Raw genomic sequence first — 18,089 nt, forward strand, 5'->3', positions numbered from 1 at the left:
TTTGGCCGATTATTACACCAAAAACTATAGCTCTTTTTTTTTTTTTTTTTTTTTTACATTATTAGTGGTTTATAGAGCAAAAACTCCAGTCTAATTCGAAATCAAAGGAAAAAATAACGAATTTAATATACTATATATAATATAGTATATTCACAATAATAGAATGGAATATATTTCGCTGTCATTAATATTTTATTGTTACAACTATATTCTAGCACGAACAATAATGGTAATATAATTGGTATAGTATATTACAATAGTATGTGCGGCACAATGTATTTTATAATGTTTTTGCCAACTTTCTGTCTGTGTGGTTATGGAAGCAAAGGAAGCTACATTTTGACTTTCATTGTGTTCCAGTTAGTATTTTTTATGTTCTCTATGTACGTATCTATTGTTAAAGTGACGTGTTCCTGATGTTATCAACGGCACGGTCGACGAGGCGGAACTTTCGTTTGCTTGAGGTTATTTGGTGAAAGAAGTTCGGCGAGGCAGCCATCTTGCAAGCACATCGTGCAAACTTGAGCCTAAAAAGCTATATAACAGACGTTTTTATCTATGGGGGGATCCTAGTTTTGTTGCATACAGAAAATGCCCATGTATAATGTAAGTAGTACCATAAGAGCAATGTAGTTGCGTAGGCCTCTATCAAGACTCCTGTGCACCTACATGAATCTTTACCAAGATCTACAGTGGCCAGATGAGCATTACTACAACCGCTGCCCCTGACTGCGCTAGCCACTTCCCACAAGTAACCAGCGATCTTCCGCTAAGCAAGTGGCGCACGGCCTAGGGTCCGCGCATCAGCTTGCAGTACACTAGCGACAGTAGGGGTACGTGCGTAGCCATCGTGTGCGATTTATGGTAGACACAATAAGCAGAAGCGACAAAGAATGAAAAAAAGAGATTGATTGGCTGGTGGGGGCCGACATCTACGCACACGGAGAGATTGGCAAGGCAACGCCGGAAGCGGAGCATAGCGCGGGAAGGACCTCATTCCAGCCAGCAATAATGTGATGTCCTGCCTCGATGAGGTGGTAGCCAGTAGCGAGCATAAGCAATTCGATTGAGTCCACAGTGACTGATTCATCGTCGTAGTGTAGTGTGGCCTGTCTCATTCCATTGAATAAATGTAAAGCGATTAGATTTATGCTCGGATAGAGGAAGAACAGCGGAACTGTGACTACTGAACGACGGCTTTCGTCTCTATGCAGAGGTGTTACGAAAGCAAACGAAAAGGGGCAGACGAAACAATAACGAAAACGTGTAGGCTTCAGAACGGAAGGCGCTCAGAACTATATAAGTGGCGGACATTTCTTCGGTACATGCCCTGGGGGCGGTTCCCTCTCACAAAACGAAGGCAATTGTAGAATTTGTTTGTATCTTTCATACGCGAGAGAAGCTGGATTTTTGGCTGATCGGCCTCAGTTGGCAAGAATTGTCTGAAAACAAACCCAATTGGGCTCGATGCGAGCAAGAGATTCGTCAAATGTTTTGTAGATATTTATTTTATAACATCTGTACGGAGCAGGTTCGCTATTTGCTATAGCCGTTATCCATAAGAAGCGGGTAATATATTTGATAGTTCTTACTGATAGCCCACAGGTACAAATACTATCTCAGCTCGCATAAGCTCTAGAAGATTATAGGTAAAATCGATGGAGCTCGCTTTAAGCTTCATTGACATCGCACATCTATACGAACACATGTTGATGTGTATAACTAACACGAAACTACAAAGTTATCGAGCTCATGCTATAAGCAACTGCAGCTGCTGAAGCCATTTAGTAAGACGTTTCCCCTCTTGTCAAGCATATTGTCTCCGTGAGCCCGTCGTATAGAATCTCTCTTTTAGCATAAAGACGAACAGCAGTATATCACATGCTATGGTATTACCACCGATCCAATATAAATGTTAGGCTGTACACAAGCAAACCCGGACTTTGAAATTAAATAACGTTTGAACTAGCTGGGCCACAGTAATACCGTTTCAAACACTTGTCTCTTTGGTGGTTTTTAGACAGTCATATATCTATCGTCCGAGTTCCAATGCGTAATAATTCTACCTTTGGCTTCTCAAAGTGAATCGATACTGAAATACGCTCGCCCACTGGTTGCCCTTTTTGGGACATAGAAAGTTTTGTAATCACATGTACCCATAGGGTGAGAATAAGCGGGTTGGGGCCAACGTTAGCTATTGCTGGGCTCAATTCAGGAAATGATTGAGGCATGACGATGAGGTCTGGCGTGGTCATCTACTAGCCAGATGCTTTCGGTTCCACAAATCTCTTAAGGAACTCGGGTATAGCTGGGGGGGGCATTCTTTATTTCATTTCATAGGAGCAGATGCCCCTGATGTGCATTGCAAGTACTAGAATTTTTTTTTTTTCGAGAATAGCACTCTCGACACTGCCCTGAAACTCCATTTTTGTTTTTAAGCGAAGCCATTCTCCCGCTTAGTCTTTCTTTAGCGTACGGTAAATATTGTACCATATCCTCTATGTAGACCATATGTTCTACAACTTTACTAGTTGATTAAAATTATGCAGATTGCACATGGAATACACTACGGATGTTGCGGACTCGCCTAGAGTCAATTAATTCTGGACCTACTCTTCTTTTGTTTCTGCTTTTAAAGTACTTAGAATGCAACTCTGTAACAAGTTACATGTGAAACGCTAGTTTTGTTCAACAGAGCCCTTGGACATAAGGCTCTGCTTTCGTGAAAAGCCTCCTTGATTACGGTAATGCGTTTTTATTCTGCAGATCCCGATGTCTAGTCAATCTTTTGCTAGCTTTAAACGATTTATTTTTTATGCAGTGAACTCAACCGGTTCTCAAATATGTGCGGGTAAGATACTGGAGAATCTGCCAAAATTCGTCTGCTTACGGCGCGTGATTTAAAAGTTATTAGATCTCAAAACTTGCCGAATCAGCTTTTAATCGCCTGATAAGAGAAAGCAAACGGTCCTTTTAGTCAGTTAAATATTCTACATTCAACGACAATGTCTTCAGCGGTAAGCTGTCTATATTTTAAATTACAAGATCATACCTTTTTTAGATTTTCCTCACAATACTCTATCCAAATATGTGCCGTTTCATTAGAACCATCCCCTATCCCCGTGGCCTCCTTCTGCCCCATGGTAGGTGATATGACATCGGGGCGATAGCCTTTAAAGTAAATCGCTTTGCGCTGCATCGTTATCTTATATTCTTGCTTTTTCTCTCTCTCCTTTCTTCAAGGGCTTTTTCACGTCGTTTCGCTGGAAAATGATTCTACGAAAGGTGGATTACCTTATCCTGTGTTCCATTTGTTGTGCTGCTGTTTTTGCCGCCGACACATAAATGTAGTATATAGGTATGTCAGTATTACATATTAGAGAGTGTTCATTCTCAACAACTCCCTCCAGGCATTCAAGTCATTTTGCTGTCAACTCTTCAATCTATTCTGTTGTCGTTTGTTCCTGACTATCGTTTACTCGGCTCTTTACCCCCTACTGCCTTATTGCAGGCCCGTCTGCCTTTATCGATGCCTTGCCTTCCCTGTATGCCTTGGCGCCTATTCCAGAGTGCACTGAGGCGAGACCTCAAGCAGCATGAACGGCGACGGCGGCCGCGGCAACATCAGCACTAGCGTCGACGCAGCTGAACGCTGCTTATAACTTTCAACACCCTACACTCAGTCTGCCTGTCTGTCTTTCTGTCTACAAGAGCCGTGCAGACATCGCATGTCGCTACAGCCCCCGCCACTGGCCGGCTATGCGACCCCATGGAGAGATATATAGTAGCAATGCTCTATCAGCCACAGCATCAAAAGTTGTTGTGGGCGTACACGATCGGCCAGCCAGGTAGATTTCTACACACGGCTGCGGCCGACTCAGCGGTGATGGTGGCAGGATTGGCGAGTTCCCACACGCTTTGCGTTGTTCGGCCGATGGTACCAGCCAGTTGAAATGTCCAGGAAAGCCTGGCGTTATTGTATGTACGTGTAGTGATCGGACTGGCAATAGTAGAAGCGCGCGAACAAGAAGAGGTTGGCAGCCGGCGAAGAAACGCTGACAAATCAAGAGAAAAGTGCTTGTTTGTAACATGTTTTGCAACTAGACGATGATAGTGATGCTAATGGTGATCGTTGTGATGATGATAGTAATGCTGATCATAGGTATAGAGGCACAGGTTGCGCATCGGACACCGCGCACCATTTGTGCAGTCATCCGTTTTGCTTCGTTTGCTATCGTCATGTTTGTTGCTGGGCGTCTGCTGCCGTCGATTGTTGCGGTACATCTCGCTGCTTCCTTCTGATGGATCCGGTGTGCGTGTGCCGTCAGGGGACCAACATGGCCAGTGGACAGAAACAACAACAACTGTTGCTGGTTTCTCGTCAGACTGTACAGCAGCGGCCGGTCAAGTGCGGAGAGCATAGCTTACGCGGGCACTCACTCTCTCACCGTTATCATCTTAATCCAAAGACACAATCTCAGTTACATGCACATAGTGAGTTTATGAGGCCATGTTTCCTTTTCCTTCTGATACTGGTGTCTTCTGTGTCCTCTGCGTCAGCTGCAGCAAGGGTCCCAAAGAGGTCATGATATAAAGATACTATACACTGTGGAAGGAGGAACTTAAATGGAGGGGATAGAAACCGAGATCTAAAAGACGTGGACAAAGGACAGGCACGTCCCACCATTACAGTCGCCGTCACCTTCACTACAACAGCGAACTGTAGAAAGGAAGGAGAAGCTAGGCACAGGTTGTTTCGCGCGGCAAAGGTCTCTAAGAAAGAGCAGATCTGCTGCATACGAAGAACTATATACTGTTCTACAGGTCACACCGCCCTACGATAGAGAAAGGACGAAACTAAGCCAGCAAACTTCAATAGCCATGTGTTGTCTGGCAGGAGTGAGCCTGCGTGTCATTGAATCATGCCCGCATTCGCATAGAATAATAATAGGAAGAAAACTGCAACGCTGCTAGTAAGATACGGAAAAACAAAGCCAGGATGAATGCAGCACTTAGAAGCCAGGCACGACTGTGATTTCGTGGCGGGAACCGAAGTAGAGGAACGACTGTGACAGGGCATAGATGTTCTCGAAAGTAGCATAATAGAGAAGACCGGTCCGATCGAGGGAAGGTTTGAAAAGAATAAAGGACTTATACGTATGTGGTGTCACCACCAATTTTCTCCTGCGATCGCAGTTGGCCAGCTAGACAGAAAAAAAGATCGTTTAGAGATAGCTCAATGAATAACAGATGGTCAAGGGCCTCTGAACGAGGTTAGGATTGAAGGTAATAGCAGTTGCAACGAATTGCAGACTACTAAATCAAATTTTAGCGAAAGGTCAATTAGAATACGGCCATGGCAGAGAAAAATTGAGTCTGTGTGAGAAAAAATATACGTATAGGGTCCACATAAGACCGTATGCTGTATATGCTTTGCTATTATGGCGCGCCTTTTTTCATTATGGCGTTTAAATCTTCCAGTGCTGTCGGTTTCCTATCGTAGGTTTTACTTCCAAGGTATCCTCAGTCAACCATTTATGTTGAAGATCCTCATCAAAATGTACTCTAGTGTTTCGTCGTCTAGTGCTTGCAAGTGCATGTTGAAATGGAGTCGTGTAATAAACTAGGATAATTGGTTCCGGTCACTGTACTATCAAAAAAGACGATCCATTGATTATAGTTATTTGGGGCACCGTCCGTTATATATATTAGTTGCACAAATTCATCACCGGTGACGCCAGGCACTGTCCATCTGCAACAGACAAAACTTCATGTGTTCAACGCTGGAAATCAGCATTGAAATTAAATAAGGGGGAAAGAAATGGAGACAGTGAATAATTTCAGCATAAAAAAACGGTATATGGGTGCATCTTCTAATTATAGCTATGACTTGATTGTGGGCCCATTTGCCTTGCCGTCTCCGGAAGACCCAAGGCGCTGCCGTAATTGAGAGTACACCACGTGCCCTTAAATTGGTTAGCCTTGTATGCAGGCTATAGCTGGCGACACCAGCGCTCCCTATCAAGCCATTATGATGAAGCACCGTCCTGCCTCTTCGACGGTTGCGGTGCTGTTTTTTGCCGGCATGACAACTTAGCACTGCTACGTGATTATAATTCGAATGGAAATCGCCGTTTTTTTTCATTTCGCCCAGTTTCTCTCATTGCGTCGGTGTCTGACAGGACAGTTCAGCACGTCATGGATCATGAACTACACAAGAGGCCTATCTAGCAATATTACTGTGCTATTGTTAAAGAATGGTGATTCTTCCGAGATGACTGAACGGCTGGAGCTGGGAGCCCCACATCGCCTTTCTGATATCGGAAATATATATGTGGTCTCATAGTGCGGCTGTTTCGTCTGTGGTGTCTGGTGTCATTGACAAAGCGGTTGAATACGCTGAAGGCCAAGGCTAAAATAGCAAAAGCGTGATGATCGTAGACGAAATTCACGTTGTTCTTCATGTCGTGCCGTTTTACTGTCTTCGTAATGTCGACTAGTAGCCGGTCCTTCAGCAGCAAGTCAGCGCAGTGCCTAGTCTGCTATGTCCCAGTGCTGGCAGATTGCCCTTCTGACACACGGCCTGCCGGCGAAAGGTAGAGCCAAGTAGCCGAGATATTCCAGTGCTCACAGGGAAGGAACGAGAGATTTCAAGCAGCTAAATCCATCTTGGATAAACTGACTGACGACGAGATCAGTATGAAGGGAAAGCAGCAGGACTATGTAATCGAGGTGTGTTTGATGAGAGATGTAATGTCGGATATGCGGATGGTGTAAACTTGTCATTTTTTTGTTGTTAGCGGCTCCCGCCCTAACTCTCGTCGTGCTCAAACGAGAAGGAACAAAACCGATTAAAAGGCATGGAAAAGGACAAAATGTATAAAAGAGATAGAAATCTCAAGATCGATTAGCCATTCACATATCCATTTGTATACTGGGTATAGATGTCCATGAAGAGGTCGACCTATTTGAACAATCTACACAGCATGACAGACCGTATTGCGATCGAAGATGGCACTGCTAACCAGCCAATAAAATAAAACTATTTCCAAGGATCATCAGACAACATTTTAGCCAGCTGAAGAGAAAAGTTGATTATTCCGAGGATGATATAGACCGTAAATGAAGGAGGATGGCAAGGCAAACGAGAGACAAGTGCAGACACCCAGCGACGGCTGTTGCTTGTTCGGACGGATTATTTTTGCTGATATGTCCTTTTTACATGTGTATATATATAAACGTGTGTGTGTGTGTGTGTGTGTGTGTGTGTGTGTGTGTGTGTGTGTGTCTGTGTGTGCGTACGGAAGATTTCTACGGCCCTGTTATGTAATAGCGCATCAAGCGATCATGCGACTCGCTCGAGTCGCAGTAACACTACGGAGGGATAGAAAGAACGGCAAAGAGACACGCGTATAAGCGAAGTTGGCATTATAAACAAATCCGAGTGATTGTGTAGCTTCTGGCTGTTAGGAAGAAAAGACAAAATGCTCCACTCGAGCTAGCCGTATAGGATAGGGGGATGGCCTCCAAGACCGTCGTTTCAGCGCCGGAGTTATCGGCTGCGAAAAGGCCACGATTGACGAACTGACTTCCACAGAACCAGCTTGTCGCCCAGCCACACATCCTGGCACACTTTCATTTAATAGCAAAGTGAACTACGAACGACTAAAGCGGTGCGAAAGCGCACGATTAGATTGCCTATGCTGTCGTTGTCGCTTATGCTGCGCCGTATTAGTACTATATAGAAGAACATAGCAGTTCTTGAAGCTCATCTTGAGAGCTCTTTTTGACGGCTAACGCTAAAATATTAACTAAGAGATGCTGGGAACCTGTACTTATATAGGATCATCGATTGCTGCGGGATCATAGATCTGAAATGGCCATCCCTACTGATCGGATAGAGGCCAATTATTCAGTCTAGTTGTCGTTAGCCTTAGGTAGATCAGCACTAAATAACACCAGCAGCGCACTGCTTGGCTAAGCACAAAAAGACAGTCAAATAATAGCGGGCGAGTGGTCTTAACGGCTAGCTGGTGCTTCACAAAATCCTCATAGGGATATTTTTCTTTGCATTTCATTATCTGACTGCATTTATTATCCAAAAGGTCAATAAAATCGTCGTACACTTTTCACCTGAGTTTTGGGGCATAAACGCCAACCAGTGAATGATATCGTTGCCCGCCGCCGCTTGAAACCACAACGAGACATAAACAGTCCTTTTTGCCATACAAACGAGCCTTCTTCATATTTATGTAGCATAAGACAATGCTTTACAACTTCATATGACTTGCACCAATTGCTATCTCTAACGCGACCAACAACTATATGAACAGTTGTTTATATTTGGTCTGACGTGTAGCATGTTGCTTTGATTCTCGTAAAGCTTGCCGTGAAAAAATCATTTGCAATAGTGTTCCAGCTATTAGAGCAGAATAATTTGTGAATTCTATTTTGGTGTTTCTCCTTTTTCCAGTTTCCTGCAAGCGTAGAGTTAGGAACTGCAGACCTGTCTGGCAAAAGCTCAACGACAACGACAGAGGATCCGAGGACGCCGAAAGATGTGCTAGCCATCAAGAATTGGTCGATTCGACCTAACAAGTCTGAGACAGCTGGAGCTAGCAATGAACAACATCGCACCAACATTGTTCCCCCAAGGAAAATTGACATTAGCAAGGACAGTTCAAGAACTGAGGAGAGCGGCGTCGATTCTTTTGGAGACAGATCGAGAAAGGGCAACGAAGTTACTCCGAACGATGGCGGAGACCAAGGAACCGTACAACAGAGACCCACGTTTGTTAATCCGAAACACAGGGAGAGTGCGAATCCGTTTGCGACAGCCGGAGTCAACAAAATGACGAGTAATTACTGCATTTTTATCCCCAATTTAAATGCTTTTGTTTAATATCTTTGTGATGTTTACTAATTATAAAGATAGAAATGGAATAAAATTTGGCTAATTCAAAGGCGGTCGTCTATTACCTACAATGTAATCAGACAAACTGAAAGATCACAAAATGTCATGATGTTGCCTGACCGGTATAAAGCAGTCTTTTTTACAAGAAACAATAACCGAATGTCGTAGAAAGTAGGCAATATGCGTTTTTCCTCATAGGCTTCAGCTTAACAACTTACCTTATTTGATAGAGAACAAGTTTTTACACTTTACTGAGATCTGGTAATAATCCTGCTATTATTTTCTTCTTATATTCTATTCTTTTGTGTTCATCTAAGCTTCTATCTTTTCGTTGTTTCAGCCGGAGCCCCAATGACGTCGACACTGTTCCCGTCTGAGGACACCCAGAATCGAATCCACACCTCGGCAGACATTTTGGATCGTCTCTTCGACCTAGATCTACACAATTCACAAGATATTGCATTAATTCTTGTTGTTCTATGCGTTTTTCTCATTGCGCTATTCATCCTCATCCTTGTGGTCTGTGTGTTGCATCGTGGGTGCCGTGAGAAGATCCCTATTCGTGAGAACCCCCTCTATAACGGGGCTCCCGCGAGACGCATCAATAACGTATCTTTTCGACCGAGCAGCCGTCACAAGCGTGCTATGCAAGAAAGAACCTATACGTGAACAACGCAGTCATTCTTTTGATAATCGGCTTGAAGACGTTGGCTCAAGTATGGTCAACGAAAACTTCATTGTCCTCGTTACATCCTCACTGAACGACTTTACGCTGATTTAGGACAACTGGCTTCTTAGAGCAAATTCGCTTTCATTGCCCTGTCCGTCTCTTAGGATGACATAGCAACCGTATTGCTATGGACGTGGTAGACGTTTCGGACTTTCCCGCCTGAAACCGCGTTTCCATTACGATTACTCGTTATACGTCCAGACAACAAAACGTTAGGCGGATAGGATCCTAAAATAGAGCTGTTACAATTGCAGATGCTGCTTACACCATATGAAGAGGTAAGATTCTTTACTTAAACCAGTAGCGCTCGAAATCGTTAGCGTACTGCTGCCAGTCATTTTGAGTCCTTAATTCCTGCAGTTCAAGGCGGTACTCGGTCCATTTAAAGGTTGCCGTTCCCCTACGACTTTAAGAAAGAAAACATAATTCTGGTTGAATATCGTGAGAAGAAGTAGCACGGAATTGGTGATGAGTGTATAATTTGCCATTATCACTATTATTGTGATAATTAGTATAATACCAATTATTATTACGCTGCTATGAAATAAAACAGTGTTGTGTGATGTGGTGCTTCTCGATAAATCGAAGAATTGACGAAGATGTAGCACCGAACGAGCAAATTCCTCGAGGGAAATCTACTGTTAACGTTAAAGTGATGGCGTATACATGCGACGTACGATAAGGGTGGCAGTTATTATTAGTTAATATCATTATTATCCTGAACATCATAAATGTCCCAGATATTATACGCCCGCTATAAATCTCATGACAAGGACTGAATAGGAAAACTAGCGCAAGGAAAAGCATGAGCAGCAAACATTGCCGACTGTAAAATTTCCATACACACATGTAGATATACAAACATACACATGTTGCTTGTTCGATGGGCGATCCCGTTATTGTGCATACAACTTCTACTATCGTCATTATCGTTGTTACTATTATTATTAATAGCAGATACGTACGTTCGTGTTTTTGTTCTTAAATGGTTAACTAGAAAAAGCACCCTTGGCACACCGTAACAAACGCGAATCGTAGGAAATCACAAACTACTAAAAATGTATTGTGAGCTATGGAAACGTCATCCAGATGTTGCTGTACATATCAAGTTGCCATAGGGAGACCGCTAGCAGAGGCTCAACTAAAAATTAAGGTAAACACCTGTTAGAGAAAAATTAGGAAAAGACCGTGCCTACCCAGAAGCATCTCACTTAATTAACTGCACAATCAAAACAGCATAAATTCGAGTTTACTTTCATATCATATCAGTTTATCGATCACATGGCCGACTGATAACAACACGAGATTGTTGATTGGCAAGATTTACAAACGTTTAACGAAAAGGAGTGTTACCATCAAACAATATGTAAAGTGAGTCTAAGATGAGAATCTCGATATGGTCCTTGGCTCGACGCCAAAAGACCAACTAAGAGGTTGTTTGTACATAGTATTTATGTAAGTGACGATGGTAATGAATAAATAAATAAAGCCTAACGCTGTCAATTATTTTTCATATCAATTTGTTGTTCGTTTATGAAGGTACGTTTATTTCTTATTATATATACATATATATATATATATTACAGTTGTAAAGGACAAAAAATGTAGACCCAGCTAATTTTACCTTCAGTAAGCGAGCGTGCTGTATACTGCGTCTTCTTGATTTGATATATAACAATTGTAGACTGAAACAGCCCTCGCATTTGAAGTTTTCCTAAATACTCAGGGGTCATAGCCAATATACGGGGATCATTTGGGAACCAGATGACCGAACACTGCCGACTAACATTCTCCTCACATAATTACTAGTGCCGATTACTTTTAGTCCCATGTCGAAGAGGTAGTATAGCAACAAAATGTCCTCACAAACGACCGATGCGTGGCAGTTAGGCACATTCTTAGTGACGACCTTTGTGCTGTTGGACTCTAGGCTTCCCAGCCAAGTTCCGATAACACAACTAGCATTTGGCCGGACCGCCGAGGCAATACGGTAATTGCCCCGACGATAAGAATTGCAATGAGTAAGAAAAACGCAGTTTATGGCTCTATTTGGCAACCATTTTCATGTCAATAGAGTTCGTTTGTCAGGCCGTATACCCGCTTCGATTAGCCCATGGATCAGCAACTGTGACAATCCGGACAATGGCAGCGTGCACGGATCAGAGAAAGGAAAGATTTTTTACTACTGCGGAAAGGAAAAAAGGTTGAAATAACCATTATGTTTTCAGCCTTAATCCGCTATTTGGCAGATAAAGTGGCAGGCGTAAAGCACACATCAAGTTCACAAATAGATTTTGAATACGGAAAACTGAATTGGAAACAGGGAGTTATCAATAACAAACGTTTTGATTTGAACCCAACGTGATAGATTTTACAACGACAGGAAATACTGGAACTGATACTGCTACTGCTCTACTGAAATTACATAGCTAAAACTTTCAAAGCAATCTGAATAGGCGCGCAAGGTATAGAGGATTACTACATTTGGGGTTAGGCGAGTTTGAAAAGGTAATAGTCGATGATTATATTTGTCGTATAGTAAGGGTTTTTGCAGAGTTTAACATACTTAATATACGAGTAGATCTTTTTCATTTATCTGGAGACACCACAGAACGTAGAACAAAATCATGAACAGGTAGCTCGAAGGATCAGAATCGCAGGTCGCATATTGGATAGCCTATTTTGCGTTGTTTACCACTGGCTGGATCCAAACGCTATAATCTCACAAGCGATTGTGTTAGCACAACCAACGCCAGGCGATTTATCTTTATTCCTATTCGCGACATTGTATTAATACCGGTATCGCCGTTTACTGAACTGTCATATCTTTTCCTCGCGGCCGTCAAGCTCTGAATGCTATTCCCTCACCTGCCGTATCCAACATCTATAGAACCTACGCCAGTTGTCTTTTGACTCGAGCATGTCCGCGTAACAGATGATTCATCGCTGGCACAATGACTGCAGCTTGGCTTTCACTTGTTGGGTTGGGCGTCGTTTTCGGATCAGCGGTCGAAGACGCGACGAACGAGCTGATCCTGTACAAGACTGGAAAGTTTTTGCTTTCCGATCCAGGATGTCGCTTGCACGCACACGCACACACGCACACAGACACACAAACACACACACACACACACACACACACATATAGGATGGTACGGGCAGGTATTGCAAATGATTTTGGGCCTCACTCGTCGAATGGTGCATCGGCCCAAAAACATACCCCAGGATCAGCATTGTCATAAATACGATCGGCAAAAGTTACGTTTAGGGGCTTTGACGGACCATTTACAGTTCGATTTTATTTGCAGTTTACAACTTCGTGCTTACGCGGATAGCTAAAGACATTTTCGTCGTTCCTTGATAGACTGAAGACCGTCAGGAGACAGAGAAAATTAAACATATCTCAATTGACGCCGATTCATAATCGCCTATTTGTAAGCAGTAAATGTGGAAGGCACGCTGCCGAACGGCAACCACGCTGAGCGTAATATTATTATAACAAATTATCTTAATAATAACAGTGATTACGGAATCGTTTTCTTCAAGTAGACGAAGCGTCAAAACATCCTTCACAAGGAATTAAGAACCAAGCGATGCAAATGAATAGATTGTGTTTGCCTTATAGAGATGCAGCGAAATTTTTACGCTGGCCATCGCGACACCTTTTCCCAACGTATTTATATAAGCACCTTCGTCAGCTGCAGAATCAGATGTCTTTTCAAACCTTAGACATTTAGATTTATTTAGCAGAAATATATGCCATCACTTGAGTGAGTTTCAGAAGTCTTGCCTGCTTGCTCCCCGTAGCCATAGTGTTTATTCTGGTAAAAGTAGTCTGTGAATATTCTAGTAAGCGGAATTTGTATCATAACTGTAAATGATGTTTATGTAAAAGTTATTTTGCAATGCACAAAATGCATTTGGGCACTAACTTTAAGTTGTTTTGGCGAACGCAGCGAACTTTCATATTGCATAATCTAAATCCGGCTGTTCTTCATTATCACTGGTCTGCGATCGTCGCTGCACCGTTGAGATGCATGTCTACGCTACACGCTATTAATTAGGCAGAGTATGAGTTTTTGGCTTATGATAGTGCGATCGGCTACGGAATAGAGGTAGATGTTTACGTATCTGATGTTGAAGTTAGTTGTGGCCCTGGGTAAACGATGCGCATTACTGTTATTAAACTCTAAAGCATAGCTAATTCGTAACTTAGAAAGTTACCGAACGTTATCAATCAAAATACAACATGTCTCCGTTCTTCTCATCGTCATAGTATATTATTTAATGGTTAAACTAAAAGAGTTAAATAGTTACATGGATACATTTATGTGATTGTACTCGTCGCTTTCTACCGTGCTTATGCCCCACCTATGCCCCGCGCATAGCGTCGTCGCGGCACCCCGTAAAGATAACGTATTTTATTTTTATGATAGGAGCTTGCGTCTCGACCGAGCCCGCCGAACTCTATCGAACCGTCATAAATATGACCCTTCGCCATAAATAACACGAGCTCTTGACCAACACCTATTGACTGTCGTGACATTAAAATCTATGTCATCTCTATTAAAATCTAATCGTTACAATTAATTGCAAAAATGACGTACACAAAAATTTAATTTAACGAGGATTATTTATGAATAATGAACGATCGTATACTATCTTGTACATATTTATATTAGGATAGGAAGGGACAATTAAGGGATTGTTAATGTCTTCTTTTATTTCTATTTACATATTTACAAATGAAAGGTAAGAAAATATGCTAACAACTGAAATTAAGTTGACAGTGAATAAATGTAAAAAATTTCGGGTTTAATTTCAAATAATACAAACAGCAACACTGATTTTTTACCGTGTATTTGTCACCGATCCTACGAAATACAGTATCCTTCTGTACCTTCACACAAATTTCCAATAAAAGGTATCTCAAAAGTAAATAATGACGAATTGCCGTCACGAGGTGCGCACGTGGATGAGCGGTTGCGACATCTGTCTGTGTCAAGTTCTATTATCTGGTGTCTTAAATTTACTCGTTCGCTCGCAGGTAACAATTATAAGTTGAAGTATTTTTGTTAGAATCAATTTTGATTTCTCTCTATGCGACCGGTTACCTTCTGCAACGGATATAAGAAAAAAGTGCTGTAAAAATCGCAAGAGATGCGGTATATTAACAGTTCAAATGTAATCCCTACATAATATAACCTGAACTGTATTCTAAAACTAAACGAAAGAACATAAACCTGGCCAAACATTTCACCAGCGATGAGATGCTGATCACTTATGGGTCATTTCTAACAATTTATGCGTGATTATCGAAAATGATCGGCTGATTTATTTCTGGCTCCGTTAACTGTAAGGCTGGCTACTCTTTTCCTCTGTCTGGCTCGGATCTAATTATTAGGGAACTACTGCAAAATATCATAGTCTGATACTTCGATTGATTAAAGAACGGGATGCCAGCTAAACCGCTATCTCCAACCGAAGCTCTGATATTTACAAATAAGCGTTCATGCGGTAATTTTACAGCGTTACCTGTCTATAAAACTGCTAGTAAGCAATGCTTTTGTACAGGGTAGCTGGGGGTGCCTCAAAGGAAGCGAAGTTTATGCCGAAAGTGATTCGTTTACACAACATCAACTTTTTTACGTTTCGTCAATGGTAGTCCGAAATAAACGATATTCGTTATGCTAGGTTGTAGATAAATGCATTCAAGGTTGGCTATCATATTATAGGTGAAATGAAAACACCCACTGGTACTAAAGCCGTATATGTTTCCATATCTCTAAAAACTCCCATTCTCGGCTAAAGAAGGCAACAAGAACAAGCTATGCATTGAAGCTATGCGCCGTTATCCTTTTTCCATGTTTTCCACTCCGTTTGTGGCTGTACAGAACGTTTTAAAATATTGCGCAAGTACGGTTCTTATGCCACATATAAGCTTGTTACGACGGGATGATATCATATTTGGAAAAAGATTTATTTCAATCAACCCAGGTTGTCCAAGTAGCGAAGTCTGCCTACAAATCGAACCTATTTTAATTTTAACGCAGTTGATTACTGCTACTGAGGAATAGTCCTGGGATAAAATTATGCTCACTCAAACGTCACCTCTGAACTGGGTTTTGTTTTGGGATTGGCATTCGGAAAGTCTGATAAAAGGCTATAGTGATAAGTGTGTTGTTCCAACATGAGTACAATGGCATGTCTATAACCTAGTCGAACTTCAATAGAACTACGAGAGTGTTGTTCGTAAGAGCCAGGGTGAAAAACAGACGCATAAATTACTTAAAGCAAAGTCCTTTGGCTGATTTATCGGCACATAAATTATATTGAAATAGACTATAGCAAATTATGCATTTGTCGTTTCGTTTTTTAAACTTTCAAGGACTTCTTCTATTAAAACAATCATGATTAGGTACAATAATAAACGCGTTTTTAAACCAAAGATGAAATGGACACTTGGAAAATGTACAGCTACACAAAATACGTCACAGCAAAAAAAGGATGTCAACATTATACGACAAATGGAAGGAGAACAAATATGGAAGGAGAACAATAATGGTTTCAGTACAGCTGGGGGTTTAGACTGAGCACAGCATAGCCGCACAGACCAGCAACGACAAACAGAACTAGAATATGTTTTAAATGATGATTTTTAATACGGTATTGCAAAGATGCAGCCGATACGTGGTGAGCTTGTCCTATCAACGCGGAATATATTCACCATTAGATGGGAGCGCCAGCAGCTCAACGTAGGAACACTAGCTTCTCCAAATGTATCAAATTTGTATGCTACATGGCTTACCGAGCAGTAATATAACTTCGCAAACGCTTACAAGGGACATTACATTATTATGTTATCATTGTTTAAAATTTTGTATTGAAGACAGCAATTTTCAGGGATTCGTCATAATCATAGCTCCTACTGTTCTTTTAGGCAAACGTTCAGTGTGAACGCCGGCGGGCTTTATAAGCTCAGGGCCACCCTCTAGAGCCGGATTCAAGACAGTGGTGCTTTGCTAATCCAGAAGTAGAAAAGAAATCATGCTTCCTATCCGACAGGGATTGATTGTTAAGCTCATATATGCACATAATTAACTCTGTCGACTTGTATTGTAGCTATTTTCTACAACAGAACAAATGAAAACCGCAAGAATAACGCCGTCAAGCGGGAGCCCCGAGCCAATATCATTTCAATCTATTCATCTAAGTAAAGGCAGTGTTAACCCACAAGCAATATATAAATATCGTTACATATATCTTCAATGGTAGCACCAACTCGTCACGTTCAACGGACCGAACCTTCTGTAGAAGGAAAACGCTATTTTTAGTACGGTGTTTAGTCTGAAATAACCCCTTTGTCACATATTCATGCTCAATAGAGAAATGCATTAGCTGTTTTTTTTTTAAACTTTCAAAGCCACCTCAAACTTTTCGGAAATATCAAATGCCATAAACTGCTTCTAATTAAATGCTACATACTGTTATAGTCTACCTTTATCTGGAAGCAAAACGGCTGAATCTGTTTTCATTCACTTGAGGAACTTTTTCAGAAAATGTAATCACGTAACATTGTATATTCGGCACAACTTAACCTCGCAAGTAAGTGTTATAGAAAGAAAACAACTAAACCTTCCTTACACGCTACACAGACATTTGTGATGGTACTCGATTATCAATGTTTCATCGGATTGAACATTCAAGGAAAAAGTACAAACTTATAGATTAACCAAACAAAAAATAAATTCTAAACAGAAGGCAAGGGACAATTGAAGAAATAAACTCGAAACTGAAAGTGCCATGTTGCACTTTTGAAGTTTAGCTTTTTGAAGCTTGAACAATATTGCATCCGACATGAAAAAGTTTGAGCTTACTTCAGCACGATATATGTCATTACTAAACTGGATTTAATTTCAAATAACATTAACTGAGTTAATTACATTAATTAATTAATAACGTTAACTGAGCACAAGTGTGCAGGTGTCTTCTATTTACTGGTGTTACGAATCAAAATTATCTAAGGCTTCAGCCAACCTCTGAAACTTGAAACTGAATGAAAAACAATTAGTTTAGAAAAAAACGATGCGATCTTTTGCATATTTTTTTCATGAGAGTTTATCATCCAAACAGTTACCAGAATTGGAAACTTATCAAAATCACGCTTTCTGCACGATAATATTCAGTGTGCGTATTTCATCATAGCTATAAAATTTATATCACTACTTTGTTGTAGCATACTTCGAAAGCGGCTCTCGTACAGAGAGCCGCTTTCGAAATAGAGATGGACGATTTTCGAAATTTTGGGAATTGTGCATTAGTTTTTGAATTGGAGAACTGTTGACGCCACAGACCAGAAAATTGCAGGGAGCGTGAGGAGAAAGAAAAGGTTCATACGTCATCGGTAACTGCCGATTTCTTATAAATACCTATTCCTGTTTCTAA

At 41.4% G+C, this 18,089-nt stretch overlaps 1 protein-coding gene across 2 annotated transcripts in view; it reads left to right on the forward strand.

The window, feature by feature from the left end:
- LOC111247724 (uncharacterized) overlaps positions 1-11,157 on the forward strand; it is an 83,693-nt gene extending 72,536 nt beyond the window's left edge. For both annotated transcript variants that reach the window (XM_022798991.2, XM_086983635.1), the window contains exons 3-4: positions 8,474-8,858; positions 9,255-11,157. In XM_022798991.2, coding sequence (XP_022654726.1) covers positions 8,474-8,858; positions 9,255-9,583 — 714 coding nt within the window. In that variant the 3' untranslated portion in view covers positions 9,584-11,157. The remainder of the gene's footprint in view (positions 1-8,473; positions 8,859-9,254) is intronic.
- The last annotated feature ends 6,932 nt before the right edge of the window (positions 11,158-18,089 follow it).

Source organism: Varroa destructor, unplaced genomic scaffold (assembly GCF_002443255.2).
Source record: "Varroa destructor unplaced genomic scaffold, Vdes_3.0 BEIS01000003.1, whole genome shotgun sequence".
Lineage (NCBI taxonomy): Eukaryota > Metazoa > Arthropoda > Arachnida > Mesostigmata > Varroidae > Varroa > Varroa destructor.